Here is a 22,995-nt window from a genome sequence, read left to right as displayed (position 1 = left end):
AATTGCTCTAACTAGAACTTCCAGTACAATGTTGAATAGAAGTGATGAGGGTAGGCATCCTTGTCTTTTTCCTGATCTTGAAGAAAAGCTTTTAACTTTTCACTATTAAATATGATATTAGTTAGCTGTGGGCTTGACATAATGGCCTTCATTGTGTTGAGGTACATTCCTTCTATACCTAATTCGTTGAGAGTTTTTATCTTAAAAATATAATGAATTTTGTCAGTGTTCTTTTTTTAATTGAAGTGTAGTGGACATACACCATTATATTAGTTCAAGTGTACAACATGTTTCAACATTTATACATATTATGAGTGCTCACCATAATAAATCTAGCTGTCATCTGTCATCACACAAAGTTGTTACATATTATTTTTTTAAAATTTTTTATTGTTATGTTAATCCCCATACAGTACATCATTAGTTTTACATATTATTAACTATATTCCCTATATTGCACATTGTATCCCCATGTCTTATTATTTTATAACTGGAAGTTTGCACTATTTATTTATTTAGATTCATTTATTTATTTTAGAGAGAGAGGGCATAGTGGGAAGAGGCAGAGGGAGATGGAGAAAGAGAACCTCAAGCAGCCTCCCTGCTGAGCGTGGAGCCCAACGTGGGGCTCAATCCCACAACCCTGAGATCATGACCTGAGCCAAAATCAAGAGTTGGACGCTCAACTGACTGAGCCACCCAGGCGCCCCTACAAGATTGTACCTTTTAATTCTCTTCTGCTGTTTTGTTCATCCTCCCTGGCAACTACCAGATTGTTCTCTATTTATGAGTTTGTTTCTATTTTGTCTTGCTTTTTAGATTCACATATAAATGAAATCATACGGTATTTTTCTTTGATTTATTTCACTTAGCTTAATATCATCTAGGCCCATCCAGGTTGTCACAAATGACAGAATTTCATTCTTTTTTATGGTTTAGTAATATTCCATTGTATATGTATACCATATCTTCTGTATCCATTCATCTGTTGATGGACACTTAGGTTGTTTCCATATCCTGGCTATAGTAAATAATACTGTAATGAACATAGGGATGCATATATCTTTTCGAATTAGTGTCAATACCCAGAAGTGTAATTCCTGGATCATATGATAGTTCTATTTTTTGGTTCTTTGATGAAACTTTATACTTTTTCCATAGTGGATGCATCATTTTGCATTCCCACTCACTGTGCACAAGGCCTCCCTTTTCTCCACATCCTCACCAACACTTGTCATTTCTTGTCTTTTTGATAATAGCCATTCTGACAGTTATGAGGTGATATCTTAATATGGTTTTGATTTGTATTTCCTTAATTATTAATGATCTTGAGCATCTTTTCATGTGTCTGTTGGCTATATGTATTTCTTTGGAGAAATGTGTATTTAAGTCATCTACCCATTTTTTAATTAGTTTGTTTTTTTTTAATACTGAGCAGAGTGAGTTCTTTATATATTTTTGTTTTGTTTTATTTAAATTCTAGTTAGTTAACATATAGTGTAATATTGGCTTCAGGAGTAGAATTTAGTGATTCATCACTTACATAACACCCAGTACTCATCACAAGTGCCCTCTTTAATACCCATTACCCATTTAGCCCATACCCTGCCTACCTACCCTAGAGCAACACTCAGTTTGTTCTCTATAGTTAAGAGTCTCCTATGGTTTGCTCCCCCCTTTTTTTGTCTTCCCCTGTGTTCATCTGTTTTGTTTCTTAAATTCCACATATGAGTGAAATCATATGGTATTTGTCTTTCTCTGACTGACATATTTCACTTAGCATAATACATTCTAGCTCCATCCACATTTTGCAAATGGCAAGATTTCATTCTTTTTATATGGCTGAGTAATATTCCATTGTATATATATACACCGCATCTTCTTTATACATTTTTCAGTCAATGGACATTTGGGCTTTTTCCATAGTTTGGCTATTGTTGATAATGATGCTATAAAATGCCGGTGCCCCTTTGAATCAGTAATTTTGTATCCCTGGGGGAAATACCTAGTAGTGCGTTTGCTAGGTTGTAGGGTATTTCTATTTTTAACTTTCTGAGGAACTTCCATACTGTTCTCCAGAGTGGCTGCACCAGCTTGCATTCCCACCAACGGTGTAAGAGGGTTCCCCTTTCTTCGCATCCTCACCAACATCTGTTGTTTCCTGTGTTGTTAATTTTAGCCATTCTGACAGGTGTGAGATGGTATTGATATGTATTTTCCTGATGATGAGTGATGTTGAGCATCTTTTCATGTGTCTGCTGGCCATCTGGATGTCTTTTTTGGAGAAATGTGTATTCATGTCTTCTGCCCATTTCTTAATTGGATTATTTGTTTTTTGGATGTTGAGTTTGATAAGTTCTTTATAGATTCTGGATGCTAACCCTTTATCTGATATGTCACTTGCAAATATCTTCTCCCATTCTGTAGGCTGCCTTTTAGTTTTATTGATTGTTTCCTTCACTGTGCAGAAGCTTTTTATCTTGATGAAGTCCCAGTAGTTCATGTTTGCTTTTGTTTCTCTTGCCTCCGGAGATGTGTCTAGTAAGAAGTTGCTATGGCCAGTGTCAAAGAGGTTGCTGCCTGTGTTCTCCTCTAGGATTTTGATGGTTTCCTGTCTCACATTTAGGTCTTTCATCTATTTTGAATTTGTTTTTGTGTATGGTATAAGAAAGTTGTCCAGTTTCATTCTTCTGCATGTTGCTGTCCAGTTTTCCCAACACCATTTGTTGAAGAGACTCTTTTTTCCATTGGATATTCTTTCCTGCTTTGTTAAAAATTAGTTGATCGTATAGTTGTGGGTCCATTACTGGGTTTTCTGTTCCATTGATTGATGTGTCTTTTTTTGTTTTAGTACCACACTGTCTTGATGACTACAGCTTTGAAATGTACCTGGAAGTCCGGAATTGTGATGCCTCCCACTTTGTTTTCTTTTTCAAGATTGCTTTGGCTATTTGGGGTCTTTTGTGGAATATTTTTGATATTAACCCTTATTGGCTACATGTCATTTTGCAGATATCTTCTCCCATTCAGTAGGCTGCCTTTTTGTTTTGTTGATGGTTTTCTTTGCTGTGCAAAGCTGTTTAGTTTGATGTAGTCCCTTTTATTAAGTTTTTGCTTTTGTTGCCCTTTGCCAGAGAAGATCCAAAAAAAAATACTGCTCAGACTGGTGTTCAAGAGCAACTGCCTATGTTTTCTTCCAGGAGTTTTATGAGTTTTCGTCTTATATTTAAGTCTGTAATTCATTTTGAGTTGTTTTTTGTATATGGTGTAAGTTTCATTCTTTTGCATGTAGTTGTCCTCAAATGTCCTTTCTATATGTATTGGGATGGTCATATGTTTTTTTATCTTTCCTTCCATTAATGTGGTGTATTGCATTTATTGATTTGTTTATGTTGAACCATCATTTCATCCAGGGATAGATCCCACTTGATCATAGCTTATGATCCTTTTTTTGTGTGTGCTCTTGAATATTATTTGCTTGTATTATTTTGAGGAGTTTTCCATCTGTATTCATTGGTGATATTAGCCTGTACTTTTCTTGTGGTGTCCTCATCTGGATTTGGAGTCAAAATAATGTTGGCTTTGTAAAATGAGTTTGGAAGTGTGCCCTCCTCTTCAATTTTTTTGGAAGAATTTGAGAAGGATAGGCATTAATTGTTATTTAAATGTTTGATAGAATTGACCAGTGAAGCCATCTGGTCCTGAGGTTTTCTTTGTTGGGAAACTTTTGATTATTGATTAAATCTTCTTACTAGTTACAGGTTTTTCAGATTTTCTATTTCTTCATAATTCAGTCTTAGACATTTGTATGTTTTTAGGAAATTACCGCTTTCTTCTAGATTAGGCAATTTGTTGGCATATAATTGTTCATAGTAGTCTCTTATCTTTTGTATTTCTGGGGTAGCAGTTGTAATGTGTCTTCTTTGGTTTCTGATTTTGAGTCTTCACTCTTCTTCTTCGTTTAATTAAGGGTTTGTCAATTTTGTTTATATTTTCAAAAAGCAGTTTTTAGTATCATTGATCTTTTCTATTGTTTTTCTGTTCTCTCTTTTATTTATTTCTACTGATATTGGCTATTTTCTTCCTTCTTCTAAGTTTGGGCTTCATTTGTTCTTTTTCTAGCTCCTTGAGGTGGAAGGATTGTTTATTTGAGATCTTTCTTGTTTTTTAATGTATTTATCACTATGAACTTTCCTCTTAGAACTGCTTTTATTGCATCTGTTAAATTTTGGTATGCTGTTTCTATTTTCATTTATCTCAATATATTTTTAAATTTCTCTTTTGATTTCCTCTTTGACCCATTGGTTATTTAAGAGTATATTGTTTAACTTTTACCTGTTTTTTTAATTTTTCATCCTTTTCTCCTATTACTAATTTCTAGTTTATACTATTATAGTCAGAAAAGATACTTGATAATGATTTTAGTATTTGTCAATTTGTTAAGACTTGTTTGTGATCTAACATGATCTCTCCTGGAGAATGTTCCATGTGTGTTTGAGAAGAATGTGTATGCTACTGCTATTGGATGAAATACTGTGTGTCTATTAGATCCATTTGCTCTAAAGTATGGTTCATGTACATTATTTCCTTATAATTTTTCTCTGATTAATCTATCCATTGTTGAAAGTGAGGTAATGAAGTCTCCTACTATTATTGCCTTGTCATTTATTTCTGCTTCAGATTTGTCAATATTTGTTTAATATATTTAGTGCTCTGATGTTGGTCTATATATATAGAGAGAGATATAGGTAGATATAGATATCTATATCTATATATCTATATCCATAATTGTTATCTCCTCTTGATGAATTGACTCCTTTACCATTATATAATGACCTCCTTTGTCTCTTGTTGCACTTTTTGGGTTAAAGTGTATTTGTCTGATACCAGTATAGCTATCCTTGCTTTCTTTCAGTTTCTATTTGCATAGGATATCTTTTTCCATCCCTTTATTTTGAGCTTATATATATCCTTAAAACTGAAGTGAGTATCTTATAGTCAATATATAGTTGGGTCTTGTTTTTTTTAATCCACTCAGCCACTTTATGTTTTTGATTAGAGAATATAATCCATTTACATTTAACGTAATTATTGATGGATAAGGACTTATTATTGCTATCTTGTTGTTTTTTTGTTCCTTTGTTTCTTCCTTTCTTGTTGTCTTCCTTTGCAATATGATGATTTTCTGTAGTGTAATGCTGTGAATCCTGTCTCTTTATCTTTTGTTTTGCTTTATTGTTTGTTTTGCTTTACTTTTGTTTATCCTAGGTTTTGCTTTGTGGTTACTATGAGGCTTGCATAAAACATGCTTTAGTTATAACAGTCTGTTTTAAGCTTATGACAGGTTAACTTCAATCTCATACAAAATCTCTACCTTGTTACTCCCTTTCCCCACAAACATTCTTTGTTTTTTTTATTTCACAATTCAGAATTCACGTTTTAATATTGTATATCCCCTAAGAAATTATTGTAGCTATACTTATTTTTAATACTTTTGTCTTAACCTATATACTATAGTTAAATGATTTATACACCACTATTATAATACTAGAGCATTCTGAATCTGACTATATACTTACCTTTACCAATGAATCTTATATTTTCGTGTTTTCAAGTTACTAATTAGTATCCTTTCATTTCAGCTTAAAGAATTCCCTGTAGCATTTCTTGTAAGGTAGGTCTAGTGGTAATGAAAAACCCTAGGTTTTTTGGGGAAATTCTTTGTGTCTCCTTAATTTCTGAAGGACATCTTTGCTGAGTAAATTATTCTGGGTTGGCAGGTGGTGATGTACTTGTTGTCGTTTTTTTAGCACTTTGATTATATCATCCCACACTCTCTTGATTTGCAAGGTTTCTGCTGAAAAATCCACTGATATCTTGGTGGAGGTTCCCTTATATGGGAGGAACTTTTTTCAGGGTATCTGTATAAATGTCTACAGACTGAGTAATGCATAAAAGAAAATAGAAACTGGCATGATATGTTTCCTCCTGCTGTTATCCCTCTGGCTTACTTATTCACTTGCTGAAACATCTGCCTAGTCTTCTGGGGCCAGTCCTTGGAAATTTGTCTTAATAACATGTAAGTTGTGCATGTTGGAGTAGTTTCTATTTGGAGAAACAAAGTTGAATTTCTGTTGACAGTTAGAAAAAGCCATTTCTGACCTCCAGAGTGAATAACTCTGGTTGTTTTCTTTGTCCTGATATCTGCTTTGAATAGTATAATATCTTTATCAGGTCTGCTCATGATGTTTCAGCTACTGAATATCTTCTCTTCTGCTTTGATAGCCAGTCATTCTTTAGTATCATTTAGTCTTACAAGTAAACATTAAGCTCTGTGTGTCAGCCTCTGAAAAACAAGATCCTAACATAGCCACTGTCTTCAAGGATTTCACTATCTAGAGGGAAAAACAGGCATAAAGTAAACTAAAATGTAATGCGTAAGCGTTAAAGAGTGGTGTGATCACAGAGCAGAGATCATCCCACCCTTGAGAGGTATGTGCCTGTTTCTAACATCCTAGTAGTTTTACCGCCCTTAAAGTGTTTATGTTGGGGTTCACAGTTTACATTTGTTTGAGAAGTTAGGTGGGTTGCGTTAAGTGTGTTAATGTTTCATGGAGAGACATGATTTCACCTTCATTTTAACCCACACAGCATGTTAATAAGGTATTTTGTCAAGATTAGCAGCAGCGTTTTTTGAGGGCTTATTAAACATGCAGGATGCTGAGCTCCATGTTGAGGGCATGCAAAGTTATAAAGCACAGTTCCTCCTTTGAAAAGGTACAGTATCCTTGGGGAAGCAATAATTAGAGAGAGGATAAATATAATACAGCAGTGACTTAAATTTCTGCAGAGTGTTATAGTTTTTAATATACCTTTGCATTTATTCTTTATGATAACCCTGTAAGGCAAGTTATTATAAACACTTTATGATAAGAAAATTCAGTAGTTCTACAACTAATGTGTGGCAGAGACAGCAGTCCAAGCCACCTGACTTTAATCTGCAGCACCTCTTACTTTGACATAGTAAGAACTGAGTAGTTCATGTGGAAATCAGAGAATGAGGTTTCACAAACCCTGTCCAGACAGCAAAGAATGTTTCAGGGTCTGGTGTGCAGTGAAGAAGTAGAGTCTGGGATGGGCCAAGACTGAATGCTGAGCAATCAGCTGAAAGCCAAGAGTTTGAGTTGAGAGAAGCCCAAAAAGCAGAGTCCAAAGGGAAATTTGAGGTGAGAGCTGCTAGGAGTTTTGTGAAGAGACAAGGTAGGAGAGTTGGGAATTTGTGAGGGTCGTTTTCAGCCTGGCCCAATTTCATACTTCTTTTTGAAGACGGAGTTCCTTCCTTGCTCGTCTTAATGGCACATAGCATTCTGAACCTAAATTTTAACAGGAATAGTAAAGTATGAGGATGTTTATTTGTAGTTTGCATGGATTATACAGTCATATGTTAAGGTTGATGGAGGGCTGGCCCTACTGCATATATTTTATTTCCAAGGTGTGTATGTTAGATTCTCACTGTTTGGCTTTGTACATTGGTGAAATGTTTTATATCCACCATCTTTCAAGTACTCAGTAGCCACATGTGACTGGTGGTTATCATACTGGACAGAATGGTAAACTTGGATTCTTTTCTTTAAAAAAATATTTTTAAAGTAACACGTGCACATGTAAAAATATTCTAAGTGTTCAAGAGGTTAAAAATGAAGGTGAAAGTGTCTTCCCCCCACCTTCTTCTCAATTTCTCTCCCTCTTTTCAATGGCATCTACTATTAAAACTTTCTGTTATTTCCTTTCAGGAATAGGAAGGCATATCCATCAAAATTGTATATGTATAAGCTTTTTATAAATTATAAAAATTGACTATAGTACGTATTCTGTTTCATATCTTTTTGTTTGTTTCTTTTTGTTTCATATTTTTTTAAAAAAAGTATTATAGAACTCTAAGAGGTCTTGACACAACAATGCATTTAGCTCTACCTATTTTAAAAGGTTGCCTAGTGTCCCTTGTTTGGAAATAGAATTTATCAGTTTCCTATTTTAGGTTTTTACGTTGTTTCCTCTTCTTTTCTTTTTTTTTTTTTTTTAAGATTTTATTTATTTATTTGACAGACAAAGACACAGCGAGAGAGGGAGCACAAACGGGGAGTGGGAGAGGGAGAAGCAGACTCCCTGCCGAGCAGGAGCCTGATGCGGGACTCGATCCCGGGACTCCAGGATCATGACCTGAGCCGAAGGCAGTCGCTTAACCAACTGAGCCACCCAGGCGCCCTCTTTTCTTTTTCTATTCAAACAGTATTGTGATATATATAGTCTTTGTTTTGTATGTTTGTAGGGAAGAGTCTTAGCAGCGCAATTGCTGGATCAAAGGATAAGAGCACAGCCTCTTAAGGGCTGCTAGTGGTCCTCCATGACAAGTGCTGTTTCTAAGCAAGGAGGGAGTTTAGAATCTGGGGCAAGGGTAGGGCATAAAACACTGGAAGGAAGGGGACTAGACATAAAATAACAGTGAAGAAACTGGCTGTGAGACAAGATGATAAATATCTGTATCAATAGTCTGAAGGGTGGCCTTTAAGTTTAATCAGTACAATTGCTTCTGGGAGTATTTAAGAAAAAAGTTTTAAATGTCAATGTAGTTTGTTGCAATATGTATATATTTTTATAACTGCTATTGTGTTTAATTTTGTTAAAAAATATTGCAATCATAATATATATAGTTTGGAAAATGCAAGTATAAAGCAGAAGACAAATTTCACCCATACTAAGAGAAAACTAATATTAATATTTTTATTTCTTATTTCTGTATATGTAATAGTTTTTACATAGTTGAGATCATATTGTATATACATATGCTTATATTCAAACTTTGCTTATTATCCTGATCTTGTTGATTTAATTTTCTTTTATTATTTTTTGCCTGCCTTTTTTTAAAGGTAATAGAAATCTAACATTGTTTTGGAATGAATTTGGATATCAGAATGACAAGGACATGGAGAAATCTTTAGATTCTGTTCAGTATCAAAGACGACAAGCCATGGCCATCCCATTCATCATTCAGTGTGGTGAGTGTTGAATTAATTCCATTCCAATCAGCAAACATTTAGTGAGTTCCCAATAGCAAGTCATTGTGCTAAAAAGTGGGTTGTGAGAGAGACAGAGGTGGGTAGGACTGGGTGCTTGCTTTCAAGGAGATTAGGGTCTAGGAAAGGTTCAGAAATGCATGAAATTACGTGTAATAGAGATTAAAATTAGGTAAATGAGGTCAAAGAGGCATAAAGTTATTTGAGGAGGTGGTGGGAGTTGAGGCCTGGCTTCATGACAGAGGTACCTTCTTCGATATGGCTGTTTCTCTCCCTTTAGTTGTGGAGTTTGTCCTGCTCGTCTTCAGGTCTATGTCTGGGGTATTTAGGATGTTGTGATAGTTATCTAGCAGTCTTCGTGGGACGAGGTGAGCCTGCACTCCTCCAGCTCCGCTGCCATCTTCCTCTACGTCTCTCGAGGTAGAATTTTGAGAGGCGGAGATGTAGTGGGGAGTGTGTGTTAATATCAAGTGTACGCTTCAGCTAAAATTTTTGTGATAGAATAATAGACACAGTTATTTTTTATTTTAATACTTAGCACTATGTTAAATATATAGTACTTAGTAATTGACTACTGGATGAATGATGAATGAATAATAAAAGATGAGAGTGTTTATGTTGAGTAAACCTATTAGAGGGCCTCGAATGTCAGAGTAAGGAGTTTTTCCTTTGGTAAGTAATGACAAGGCTTTGGGAGTTTTTCAGTAGGAGAACATCACTGAAGCATTTAGCACTTATGATTGTGTGCCTCCAATACATCTTCTAGCCACCATATAAAGGGTTAGAGAATTAAAGACATTCTCTACTATCTGCAAGGAATCTGCCATCCAGGGGGAAGGCAACCAGGCAAACAAAAAAAGCGCACAATAGTAGTTATTTACACAGTGCCTAGGGAACACCTGTCCCACCTTGTCCCTAGGGTGGTCCAAAGAGGACCTGAGTGTCATATGTAACTTATAGTAAGGTAGTTCTGGCTGCTCAGTGCAGGATGATTTGGAGGAGGGCTAGTGCAATGGTTGAGGTCAGACCTGTGAGGAGATTACTGGCATCATCCAGGAGCCAGGGGAGAAATTGTAAAGGTCCGGAGAAAGTCATGGCTGTGCAATTTCAGAAGAACCTACACGCCAGACATTTAGAAGGAATAGTTGAGGAAGTTGATGACTATATGCAACAACCTATTGGATGATAACAATGAAGGCTAAAAGTTACTGTGTGTTTTTGATGTGTGCAAGGTACTGCCAGAATCCAATCTCCAGTATCTGAGAGCTGTATGAAATTGGGCAGATTCCTTAACTTCTTTAAGCCTCAGTTTTCAGACTTATAAAACGGGATTAGTATTTGTAGCTACATCATACAGCTTTGTGAAAAAATGAATTAACACATGTAAAGTTTACTAAGTGCTTAGGATGGTGTATTAGGGTTTTCTAGAGAAAGAGAAGTCATAGGATGGACGGATAGATATTAATTCTGGGGAATTGGTTTACATGATTAAGGAAGCTAAAGAGTCCAGAGACCTGCAGTCAGCAAGCTGGAGACCCAGGAGAGCCACTGGCTTAATTTCCAGTTTGAGTCTGAAGACCTGAGGACTGGGAGACCCACTGATGTAGTTCTAGCCTGAATGTTGACAGGCTTGATACTCAGGAAGAGCTGATCTTTTAGTTTGAGTCTGAAGGCAGAAAAGAAATTGATGTCTCAGCTCAAGACAGTCAGGAAGGAAAAGTTTCTTCTTACTTACAGGACAGTAAGCCTTTTTGTGTCTGTTCAGGCCTTCAACTGATTGGGTAAGGCCCACCCATGTTAGGGAGGGTAATCTTTACTCAGTCTATCAGTGCAAATGTTCTCATCCAAAACACCCTCACAGACACACTCAGAATAATGTTTGACCAGATATCCGGGTAACCCATGGATCAGTCGAACTGACACATAAAATTTACCATCATAAAAAATGCCTAGCTTTTATCATTATTATGCCATTTAATCCTCAACGATCCTTTTAGGTAAGTGCTGATATTAATCTCTTTTTACAGATGATGATACTGAAGCATAGAGAAGTACTTTATCCAAGATCATAGAGGTAGTAACTGGTAGAGCTATTCCAGTTCTTAGCTACTGTGACTTCAACACTGTGTGTTCTTAACCAATGTGCATACTGCCTCGATCTTAGATGAACAGAGAGAATGTTTACCTAAGAGCCAGTAGCTGTGTATGTGGATAGAATTCAGGATTAGAGTTGAGAATAGCCTGGAGAGACTGGAGTGCCTTGGTTCTACAGGCAGGGAAGGAATGAAAGGAGGAAATAGACAAAAGTCACAAATCGTAGGATGGAGGGTGGGGTAAGAGCAGGAGACAGGTGCAGAGTGAGGAACTGTGTAAATGGTTCAGAGAGCTTGATTTTCCTTGTTATGTTAGTCAAGTGGTTGGAGATGGAAAGTGGTGTTGGTAGCAGAGATCGGAGAAAATGGAGGAGTCGAGTCACTAGAAGTCTTCCTGTGGTTCAAGAAGAGATGTGGAGGGACCTAACCAACATTCTTCTGGCTGAAAGGAGCAGGAACCAACTGGAAAGAACTTCAGCAATAACAACAACCATAATAACAACAATTTATTGGTGGTGTCTTGGGGTAGCTCATAGAATCTTAGACTAGTTGTGCTGTCAGTTATGAAGGTATGTGATTATGGATTCACTTGTCTCTGGATCGAAAGATACATATACTTTTGGTATGTGCAATCTGACATGTTACTTGCTATGTTCACTTCTGACTGTGCTCTTTCTTGTGTGTGATTTTGTTTTCATTATCAGATCTTTGCCTTAAATGGAGAATCTTGCCTTCTTCTATTACTTATCAGGAAAAAGAATTTTTTGACCTCTGGATTTGTGCTAATAATCCTAACCCCTTGGAAAACAGGTAAGTTTTGATAGTTTTCTAAAATTCATTATCCATTTTTAATTCCCAAAATGCATTTGTGTGAAACTGGAAATGTCAGCGATAGATACATTTTAGCTTAATAGCGGGTCATCCTTGTGAACTCTTTCTAGCTCCTTACCACCTGTGGAAATATACTTCGTTAGTCTGCTTTCCCATCAAGATAAAGGAGCCCTGCATGTAATTATCTGCAAACTTTGGGATGTGCAGCTCTGTGCTTCCACTGGCAGGAGACCATGACCCAGTGTTGGAGTTCTGCCTTCTAGTTCATTTTCATACAACATACGGCCTTATTGTAAAGGAATCTTATCCAGAGGGTGTCTCCTGGGGCGCTAACCTGTTAGACTATGTGCTTTTTCTATTTAAGTCACATATTGATTTCACTGCTTTGTGCTCTTGGAGGAAGAAGTTCAGGCTAAAACAGGAGAAAGACTGATTAAGTATTGATGAATGTCACTGTTATTACAGACCCTTTAGACTTACATTATTTTCCTTGGGAAGGGAAAGAATGAGTATCCCCCCCCCCTTAATGAAGGCACCCCTGAATCAAACATTGCTTCTCCATGGAGTTTGTTCTAAGTTCTTTGGCCTGGGTAAGTGGATCAATATGGCTAATACAGACATCAGAGTAATAACTCCTGTTTCGTTATTTTTATCCAGCCCTAAAAAAAAAAAAAAAAAGGAAAATTAAAAAAAATAAACAGCACAAACACACACCAACATTTCCACCTGGAGTTCCCAAGTTACCCATATTTAGAGACTAAGGAAAATACCAGAGGTGGTAAGGGCTCTTAGATTCCTCACGGCCCAGGGGTTTTTAGTCTTGTTTCTTGGTTTGCAGCAGAACCTGTTTTCCCCAAACACAATTTGTTCAGACCCCAAATACATAAGATAAATGCAGAACTTTCCTGATTAAATTGGAAGCTGGGATGTGTGCGAATCAGACTCCATTTCTCATTTCTGTGCTGTACTCTATAAAAAGCCTAGAGCTCCAGGGAGCATGATTATAAAATACTGATCTAGCCTCACTCCTTCATTTTAGAGAAGTGAAAATTGAAGCCCAATGGGGGCTAAGATACCTGTTCATGAGGCTACTGGCCAAGGTCTCTGACTCCTAGCTGGGTTCTAGCCCTGGCTTGAAACTTGAGTATCTCACACATAAGAGCCAAGGGTTGGCTCAGTTTCAATATTAAGAATAGTTACTAATATTGATCCCTTCCTGTGAGCTAAGAACTTTTCATGCAGCATTAGAATAGTGTTTAGAGTTCTGATTCTGGGGCCAGACTGCCTGTGTTTTTGATTCCCCTGGCTCCATTAGCTGTGAGATCTTGGATAGGTGACAGAACCTCGCTTTCACTTCGCTTTCTATCACTTAGAATGGGGTGTAATCATAGTACATTTTGCATCGTCTCTGGGTCCAGCTGAGCCCATTAGAAAGACAATTTACTAAGTTTACTAAGTTCCTGGTTACTGGGAGCTTCTTAGTTATAAGACGTGAGAATTTAAGTCCCTTTCCACAGATCTAACATATGTCTGTGACTTCTTAGCCCAGTCTTGGGGCATTCTTGGACCCGTAGAACTGGTATCTATCCTCTACGGTTTTCCTTACCTCCAGCTTACCATTGTCGATGAATTGGCACACTCTCACCCTTTCCTCCCTGAAAAGTGGTGATGCGATCACAGAGCACTGCAAAATTAGTTTCAAAGCTGCATCAATTCTGTCTTTTTTACACATCCAAATAGTGCCCCTGGTGATGACAGGCAAGAGAAATTTAGCCACGTCGACAGAAAACTGATGGTCCTTCAAAGCTTAAAATGCAGAGTTGTCTTATATTTTAAGTCCTTGATTCTTGAAATATAATGACATGATTTTGACCAGGTGTATTTCATTTCCACTGAAAAGATTAGGACAAAGAATATGCTTAATGTGACAGCAAGAGATTTAGGGGACGTGTAAAGAAAAACTCCTGATTATGAGGGCACTTACTTGAGAGTTGACACTTCCCTTGTTGGAGGTCATTGCAGCTCTAATTCAGTATGGTAGGATGGACCGTGTGTACATTGACAACATGCCATGAAATAGCAAGACCTTATGCCATTGGATTCGGATAGAATCCCGTAAAATCAGTGTATGAAAGTGATGAGAAATACAGTATAGTTATTAGGCAACATTCAGTGAATGGAAGGCCTGAGTAATGGGGTAAAACGTGGCATTGTCTGTATTTACAGAAAGTATAGTGTTATTGTCAGCAGTTAATTGCCAATTGTCGGCAGGGTTAACGCGAATGAACAGCATTTAAATGAACAATGTCTGTGTAACCAGAACTTAGGCAGGAAACATAATAACAGTTTTCTCTTACACAGCAATTACATATGTTATCTCATTTCCTCTTTACAATAACCATATGAACTTGCATCGCTTCTCAGAGGGGGAAGCAGTGAGGCCAGGAGGGGCCCAGTGACTTGTCCAGGATGCCTCCCTAGAGCTTGGCCAAGCCTTTGGATGCAAACCTGCACTCTTTCTGCCTTACCACACCCGGTGTCTGAAGGCATCCTCTTTGTGTGTGTGTTTTAAATTTTTTTATTCGACTGTAGTTGACACACAATGTTACATTAGTTTCAGGTGTACCACAGAGTGATTTAGCATCTGTATATGTTGTGCTGTGCTCACTGCAAGGGAACCTCCCATCTGTCACCATGCAGATGCTTTTACAGTATCACTGTGTTCCCGATGCTGTGCCTTTTATCCCGGGACCTGTTCATTCCATAGCTGGAAGCCTGTATCACCTGATCCCCTACCCTCATTTTGCGCATCCTCCCACCCCTTTCCTTCTGGCAACCTCTGTATTAATAAGTCTAATTCTGCTTTTTATTTGTTTATTCATTTGTTTTGTTTTTTAGATTCCAAAGGCCTCCTTTTACATTTCAGGAAGCCTCATGCCAGTCATATGCTCTGTGGTGACAAAATGCACCATCTTACAAATGGTAGTATTATTCTGAGCTGGTCACCCAGGTGGGGTAAAATGAAGCCATTCTTCTTTGGACCACCAGAGCATTTTTTCCTTTTCCACTTTAAACACAGAGGGAGGCTAGACATTTTTTATCACGGTACCTGAGAAATAGGTATCAACATACTTCCACTACATCCATGCTGTGCGTTTATCTGCATTTGGAAATAGGGATCACCAGCAGGGTAAAAATGATGCCTATCATTTGATAAAACCAAAAAAGTCTGAGTTGTGAAAAGGATGTTTAAAATCCCCATGGGTTGTATTGCAAGTTAAAATCTTTAAAGATCATTGAATGGATTGTGTGTTTTATTAAAATACTTGAGGTTTCTCTTTTCTGAATAAAAAATGTTTTTAAGTTAATGTTCATTTTATAGGTACCACCCCACAGATGTCTTCAAATCCATACTGCAGGTGGCTGTATTTATAGTAGATGCCCCCTGATTGGTTTCTCTACCACCTTTTTTTTTTTTTTAAAGTAACAATAACAACAAATACCATATGTGGGTGCAATTGTTTTTTCACAGTCGTATTTGAATCTGATTGTAGCTCCTCACTCTCTTCTCTTGCTAGGGGGAAGGGAAACATACCCAGCAGTCCTGAAAAACAGAAGTCATGGGTTTGATCTGCTTTGCTTTTCCTGCACTGGTTCAGAAGGGAGAATGCCCTCTTTCTAGGCTCAACCTCCTCGTCCCTGTCCTAGGTTAACAACACATTTATTTCGTACAAACTTTGTCCCTCCCCCCTTTTTGGTTCCAGTCAATAATAGAAAAACCCTTGTGTAAAGCAGGCTCTTAGAACTGACCTTGACCTTTTGCTCCCCTCCGGAACTTTCCCAGCCATACCCTGAATAGAGCCACGCCCAGGGGGAGCCGAACTTCTTAACCTTGACAAGCCTTGAAACCAAGGGAAACAATATAATATCTCCATTTTTTGATAGTTTGGCTAACTCAGCTCCCCAGAACATAGCCATGGAACCAAAAGTAGGGGGGAAAAACAAAGGACCTCCAACCTCTTGAGCCATATGTTTCCAAAGTCATTAGTATTTTATGTCACTATAACGAGGGAGGCTCTCATCCACAGTCTGGTTTTTGTGCATCTACATACAGTTCTACATGGTTATATAGCATGTGGGAACAGCACAGCAGTAAGGCAGGGAAGCACAAAGGCTGCCAGCAGCAGGGGAGAGAAGGATGTGCACCTGCTGCCGCCGGATCATGGGGCTAATCCGTGATGAAGGGCTGCCCGGGGCGCGGTGACCCGCAAGGCTGTCACTGAGCACTGCATCCCATCCCAGGGGTCCCTGCTCTTCACACTCAGCCTTCACAGTGGATCCACGTGTTTCAGAAGCAGAATTATTTGGTGTCCTTTACAGAGACCTATAGATTCCTACCTGACATTGTTTGGGGAAAAAATGTTTAGCAATAATGAGATAAGCTTCAATTATCTAAAAGCGTTTTTGCAGAAGGCTTCATTTCATGATCACGCAGGATAAATGAAGCAGTCATAAAAGAATGAATATATTCTCCCATTCTTGTAAATATACCATCCTCCACATTTTCCCTTAAGCTCTTTTCCACGCGAACTGGAGATTTAACGTCATGTGTTAACCTCAGGTCATCAATACACTGCTCTTCCTTTGTATTCAAGTTTTGGATATAAGGCATAAAGAGTATCTTTTTATAGAAGTAAATCATCTTTTATAGACAGTAGTTTTATATTTCTTCCTGACGATGTCTCCTGTTGATTGTGAAGTTGTCATCAGGCAGAACGCCTGCCTTCCATCCCTCTGGGCACCATGAGCTCGGTGTCACCATCAAAAACTGAGAAAGAGAAACAACTTCGAGAGGCGATCCAAAGGTATCACAGTCGACTGGCAGACTCACAGCCACAGGTGAGCTGTTATTCTTTCCAGAAGCTACTTAAACTCCAGAGCTGTTGGTTTTATGTGTGCGAATCAGCTAATGTGTTTCACCCCTGTAAATTGTGTAGCTTCTTTTTTCCATCCTTTTTTATCACTTTCTTTTAATTTTGGCTCTAAGGACTGTTCTAAGGACAAGTACAAGTGCCCCAGGGGCTCGGGAAGGGAGAAGAATTAAAAAAAAAAAAAAAGCTACCTGTCATATTTAAGCCCTTCTACACAACAGTGCATGAGAGAAACAGGGCGATTTATTTCCACCCTGCAGATTCACAGAGAGCCTTGTATGGGTGACACGGTCAAGACTGGGACATGAGTCGGTATGTTTCCAAAGGCTAGGCTCTTTTTATTTTATTGGGCTTCCTCCCTGAGGGTGGATTTTTGAGGTGAAGAGTTGTTCTTTTAAAAAATATTAGCCTATTAATACAGAAAGTCAGTGTCACTTAATTGTTAAGAAAATTCAATAAATAAAACATAACTATCAGTAAATATAAGTAACCATGACAATTTCAAGGGAAAGAAAAAGTGGTGTACAGAAATATTGTTTTAATCTCTTAACTAATAAAGTAATGAGATCTCTGTTTACTTTATAGATTTAATACCCAAATTCAGCAGTTTTGAACTGGAGAGCCTGTCAGCTTCCTCAAATAGAACTTGAGGAGGTCAGCAGCATATGTCCAAATGTGTTGACGACTCTGTAAATGTCAGGAAATAAAATACTTGAATAGAAAATTCTCTTATGGAGCAGGGATAAAGATTCTCAGGCTTAATACCTTATTGTTATTATGTGTATTCCTGTGCTTTTAGATCAACTTTCTTTTCTATCTCATTTCTTTTTGCCTCTCTCACTTTGCTAGGGATCTGCCAGGCAAGTCAGCACCACTTGGGATTACAGGCAAGGAAACCTGACCCTCGTTTTTAGTCTGGAGTCTCTGGGTCTCTGGGGAAGACACTGAGAGTCACTTTGCAAACACATTCTCTTAAGCATTCCCCGCCCCCCCTCCTCCCCCCCATTGGTGAAACTTTCTATAGTTCTTAGAGCCTCTAGTTGTGGGTTTGATAACAGAGGTCAGAAGTAAGGGTATCACAGCCTGCAGTTTCTTTAATAAACAAGCAGGTAAAGTCAGATCTTTCCAAAGTGGAATGTCTTCATTTGTTTTTTTGCTTCTTGTTTGCCACTCCCTGTAGATTTGCGAAGGCAGACAGTGTCTCCTGAAATGCCTCTGTCTTTGTTGCAGTCTCTGAATGCTTTTTTCTTTCCTATGGAGGTCAGAGCTGACCCTTGGATGGTAATAGTGCCAATCACAAAGTTTTTGATTACCTTTTTGTTTGTTTAGTATTGGGTGTTTTATTTATTACTAAGGTAGAGATTTTGATGGTAGCTGTTGGGGTAACCTATTTGGGCCATCCGTTCTGCTTATTCTTTCTTTCTTGGTAGTTGAGTTTTTCATAAGCCAGGCTTATAGATTCAGTCTGTTTGACGTATAAACAAAGAAGTTTAGCAGTCCTTGCCTAGAGACTAGCTCCCATCAGTTCAAAGGACCTAGGAATGCTCCCCCTCCTCCCTTGCCCCCTTTCGTGAAGGTAGGTAATCCTAGCATCTTCACCTCCCAGTACTCAGTGCCCTTAACTGACCCTAATTCTGTGGTCATCAAGGAAAGCTTTGTTTAGAGTTCGCTAACCATAGGCCATCAGTTAATTTTAAGGTGGTCATTGAGCACATACTTGCCTTTGGGTCTGTCCCATGCTGAGCATTGCAGGGAAGACGGAATCACTCTCATACCACAGTGTGAGCTCTGTGAGTGCAGGGATAGTCTTGGTTTTGTTCAATGTAAATCTGTTACCTTACACAGTGCCTGGCAAGCAGTAGATACTCAGTAGTTGTTGGGTCAATAAATAGAACATGCATTCAGATAATAAACAGTCCTTTCGTGGGCCAAGCCTAACAGTATTTGAAAATTAGTGACCACCGCCACGCGATACTAGTTCAGTATCTGTCTGATCACAACTGAAACCACCAGAGCTGTTTATTACACGGAGAGAGTGAGGGCAGCTTTAGTCAAAAAATGGCTTCACAGAAGAAGTGGCACTTACCTTGTGTCTTGAAGTCTATTTCAGGGAATTGGGAGAAATGACAGGGCAGGCATTATAGGTGAGAAAAACATTATAAAAGAAGACTTGGAGATCAGCACTGACTTGTTCCTTCACGGTGCCAATCCTTTAAATTACATGCTAAACTTAAGTATTTTAAAAAAATAGACTCAGCATCTGTGTGACATCTCTCTTTCAAAGACCGTGTAACTCATTATAAAATATGTTAATTGTTGACTAGTAGACCTCTGGAAGGTGACCTTAATCCCCCTTTCACAAAAATAACCCATGAAAGTATTCAAAAACTGTATTTTGGTGATAGCTGCCTGATGCCAGAAACAAGACTCAAAACCATCCAGTATTCATTGTGAATTTACTCTCTTCCTGACTGCCCTTTAAAAGAAGCTCTGTTGGAGTACAACCCAGGCGGGGCTGGGAAAGCCAGAGAAGGAGGGCTTTGGTGCCCTGTAGGTACCGTGCAGACATGATCAGGTGCAGGGTAGATACCACCGGAAAATCGGGAACTGGCTAGTGTGTGACCATGATTCACTGTGTCTACTGGTGGTGCCCATTCTCCCAATATCCGGAAATAATAAGGTGCTTGCCATGGAATTATGGTCTGCCCCCTCTGGTTCTCTCTCCCTGCCTCCCTCTGCCAGTGCCTACTTACTTATCCATTGACTAGACTGGGAAACAAATATAAAAATGACCTAAATCTGCACATCCCATTTCTTACTCTCTCGTATTTCATCTTTCATGGCTGAAGGCATCCTGATCTGGGAAATGACTACGTTCATCAAAGACCTTTCTGGATCTTAGATTCTGTGGTTCTGGGCTTTGTGTTACAGACAATAATGGTAGGAGAGAGAGTATTATGGTAGTAGTATGTGAAGTCGGCAGCTGCAGCCTCTTCTCCACCCCTCACGCACCCTACTGCTGTGTCGAGTGACTAACTTCTAGGAGCACCACCTCCCTGATGCCCTGGTTAGACAGTGCTTACAGTGAGTCAGGGAGCTGTTCTGGTGAAAGAGGTATCTCAGTGGTTAGATCTGGTCCTCTAGGAGAAAATGAGGTAGGTAGGTCCAAAGCTGTCATTTCCACAGATGGTATCTTATGTAATCCCCAAAACAGAACAGTTACATCAGTTATAGCAAAAGAGGGAAGTAAAGTTCAAAGATGTTAAATAACTTGAATCAATCACACGTTTTTAAATGGTGAAGTTGGAATTTGTTTCCTTTTTGTCTAATTTCAGCAGGGATCTGCTCACAGTCTCATAAGGATAAATACAGAAAGGACCTAAGAACATTTACAAAGGCAACAAACCGATACACTGCAAAACCTAGTTGTTAAGGAAAATACTGAAGTTCGGTAACCCAATAGGAGAGCTCAATTTCAAGATGTAATTGATAAGCAACCCAAGACCCTATCTATAAATTGTGCTTCTGAAACAGCCCATTCCCCAGTCTTTCTCCTTTCTGAAGAGATGAATGAATAATCTGTTCCTCGCTCCACATTTCAAATTCATTCCTCAGGACCTGCTGTTTTCTATATCGAGTGACAAGTGCCACCTACTGGCCACACGATGAAGCATTTTCATTTTCATTGTGTCACTCTTGACTGCTCAGCTACTAAGTGGCCCATTACCTGGATAATTGTTATTCTGTTTTTCAGTAAACCTAAACAATAATTTTAAAACCATAGAGTAGAGTTACAAAATCAATTTCTCTGCATTCCAGGAACACTCCAGTCCTCAAATTTGCCCTTTTCTCAGTTTTAACTCATGACTTAGATTCTCATCCACCTTCTATTGTACGACAAGGATGACTGCGTCATAATCATGCTCATGGCACATAGTTTAGGTGCATCTCGTTCAGGGTGTTTTGGTACCACTTTAAATCCACTTAAAGCCCTTAGTCATTATAAAACAGATCATAACTTGATTCCCTGAATAAAGCCTACTCTCTTACCCATTTCTCCAGAAGTAATGTTATGGGTACATATTTATATAATCCTGCCTGTACACGGTGTGCTGTATCACTTATGTATCCTGTGAGTCTCTCTGGGTTCATCTTTTCTGATTAATATTTCTTTTTTTTTTTAACATTTTTTTAAAAGATTTTATTTATTTATTTGAGAGAGAGAATGAGATAGAGAGAGAGAGCATGAGACGGTGAGGGTCAGAGGGAGAAGCAGACTCCCTGCCGAGCAGGGAGCCGGATGCAGGACTCCATCCTGGGACTCCAGGATCATGACCTGAGCCGAAGGCAGTCGCTTAACCGACTGAGCCACCCAGGCGCCCCCTGATTAATATTTCTTATCCTACAGTCTGGGCTCTCTCTAATCTGCTACGATTTGCCTTTCTGGCATTACAGTGGGCCCTTGAACAACACAGGTTTGAACTGCGCAGGACCACTTCTGTGGATTTTTTCCCCCCGATAAATACAGTACAGTATTGTAAAAGTACCTTACGATGTTATTAATAACATTTTCTTTTCTCTAGCTTACTTTATTATAAGAATGCAGTATGTAATCAATCTAACATACAAAATAAGTGTTCATTTGACTGTTACGAGTAAGTCTTCCGGTCCACAATAGGCTATTAATGGTCAAGTATGGGGGGAGTCCAAAGTTGTATGCAGATTTTCAGCTCTGCAAGTGTTGGGGCCCCAATCCGTATGTTGTTCAAAGGTCATCTGTAGTGTCTTCCCCTCTGCAGGAATCTGCCTGAGCCTTGCCTTATTCCTTAGGTGTGTTCTCCCTCGCCCTGCTGTTCTGAGTGCCTTTGTTCCTTCCATTGTGTCTGGAGCAGCCTCTCTCTCTTTTCCCGTTCTTCAAGATCCAAAAATAATGTCATTCCTGTATGAAGTTTTTTCTCATTCCCTACCTGTGAAAATGTCGTCGTCTTTCCGGTTCTCTTTGTCCTGAATGGGTCTTTCTTAGAACATGTTTTACTCTCTAACTGGTATGATAGTTACTTGTGTATCTGTTCTGTCTCCTATTTTAGACTGTAAATGTTTAGAAAGAAGAGGCCATTTTTATTCATCTTCCCATTCCCCAAACACCTCGGCCTTTCACATAATAAGTATTTACCAGACAGTGAATGCAAGATTGAAGGCATAGTTTGATTTATGCAGAACTCCTCACAAAATAGGTACAAAAACAAATATTTTTCATTTGACTGAATTGGTTGACTCTGCAAAGGTTAGACTTAACACCTTCTGCATATATTATCAGAGACCACGGTGTTCTTATATTTGGTCAGAATAAGGTGTGGCATTTGCATGGGAGTGTGGAGACTGTATTTGGATTTCATTTGTCATGTTCACGGTCTTTGCATCAAGTGCAGAGCCTGTGTAAAGTATCATGCCTGTGGAAAAGGGTTTCCAGCAATAGCATTCTGTTCTTTTGCAGTGCTCCTGTGGACACAAAAAAGGAGAGTGTGCCATCTGACAGTTCCCACATTGGTTGTTTTAGCAGTAAATGTAGAGCAGAGAAGGCTTCCTGAACTTCTAGCTGTGTTTTTCAAATTGAAATGGCATGTCTGAATACAACTGTGTAATGAAGACTCTGCACTTTCCCATTTAGAATTTAATCTTTTAAATGTGTCATTATTGGGTAGGATGCTGAGATTTCAAATCTGTATAAACCACAGAGACAGATGCCTTAGAAAATATATTTATTCATCAGGCGTACTTTTCAGCCTTCTTACATAAACTGCCGTGATCGAAAATTTATGATACCTAAAGACCCTTGTCTAACAAGAAGCTATTACCTTCGCTGTAGTTGAAATACTTTATTACTCTTGCTACAAAGATCCCATTTCTCCGCGGTGATGCATTCTTTTTCCAAAAGGGCTAATGTGTAATATACTCACACTTGTGGGCCCCGTGTTCACAGTACAGCCAATAAGACATGAAGCAAATTGCTTGTGTGGCACTTTAGAAGTTTCTTGTGGGTGGATATCGGGTGTTCTTTTTCTCCTG

At 38.6% G+C, this 22,995-nt stretch overlaps 1 protein-coding gene across 1 annotated transcript in view; it reads left to right on the top strand.

Moving 5' to 3' along the window:
• MORC1 (MORC family CW-type zinc finger 1) overlaps window positions 1-22,995 on the top strand; it is a 170,298-nt gene that overhangs the window by 85,167 nt on the left and 62,136 nt on the right. The window contains exons 15-17 of the mRNA XM_021692684.1: window positions 8,928-9,056; window positions 11,872-11,977; window positions 16,759-16,897. Coding sequence (XP_021548359.1) covers window positions 8,928-9,056; window positions 11,872-11,977; window positions 16,759-16,897 — 374 coding nt within the window. The remainder of the gene's footprint in view (window positions 1-8,927; window positions 9,057-11,871; window positions 11,978-16,758; window positions 16,898-22,995) is intronic.

The sequence above is a fragment of the Neomonachus schauinslandi genome, chromosome 1, assembly GCF_002201575.2.
Source record: "Neomonachus schauinslandi chromosome 1, ASM220157v2, whole genome shotgun sequence".
Classification (NCBI taxonomy): Eukaryota; Metazoa; Chordata; class Mammalia; order Carnivora; family Phocidae; genus Neomonachus; species Neomonachus schauinslandi.
The sequence above is the reverse complement of the archived record's forward strand: the minus strand, read 5'-3'. Positions and strand labels throughout refer to the sequence as shown.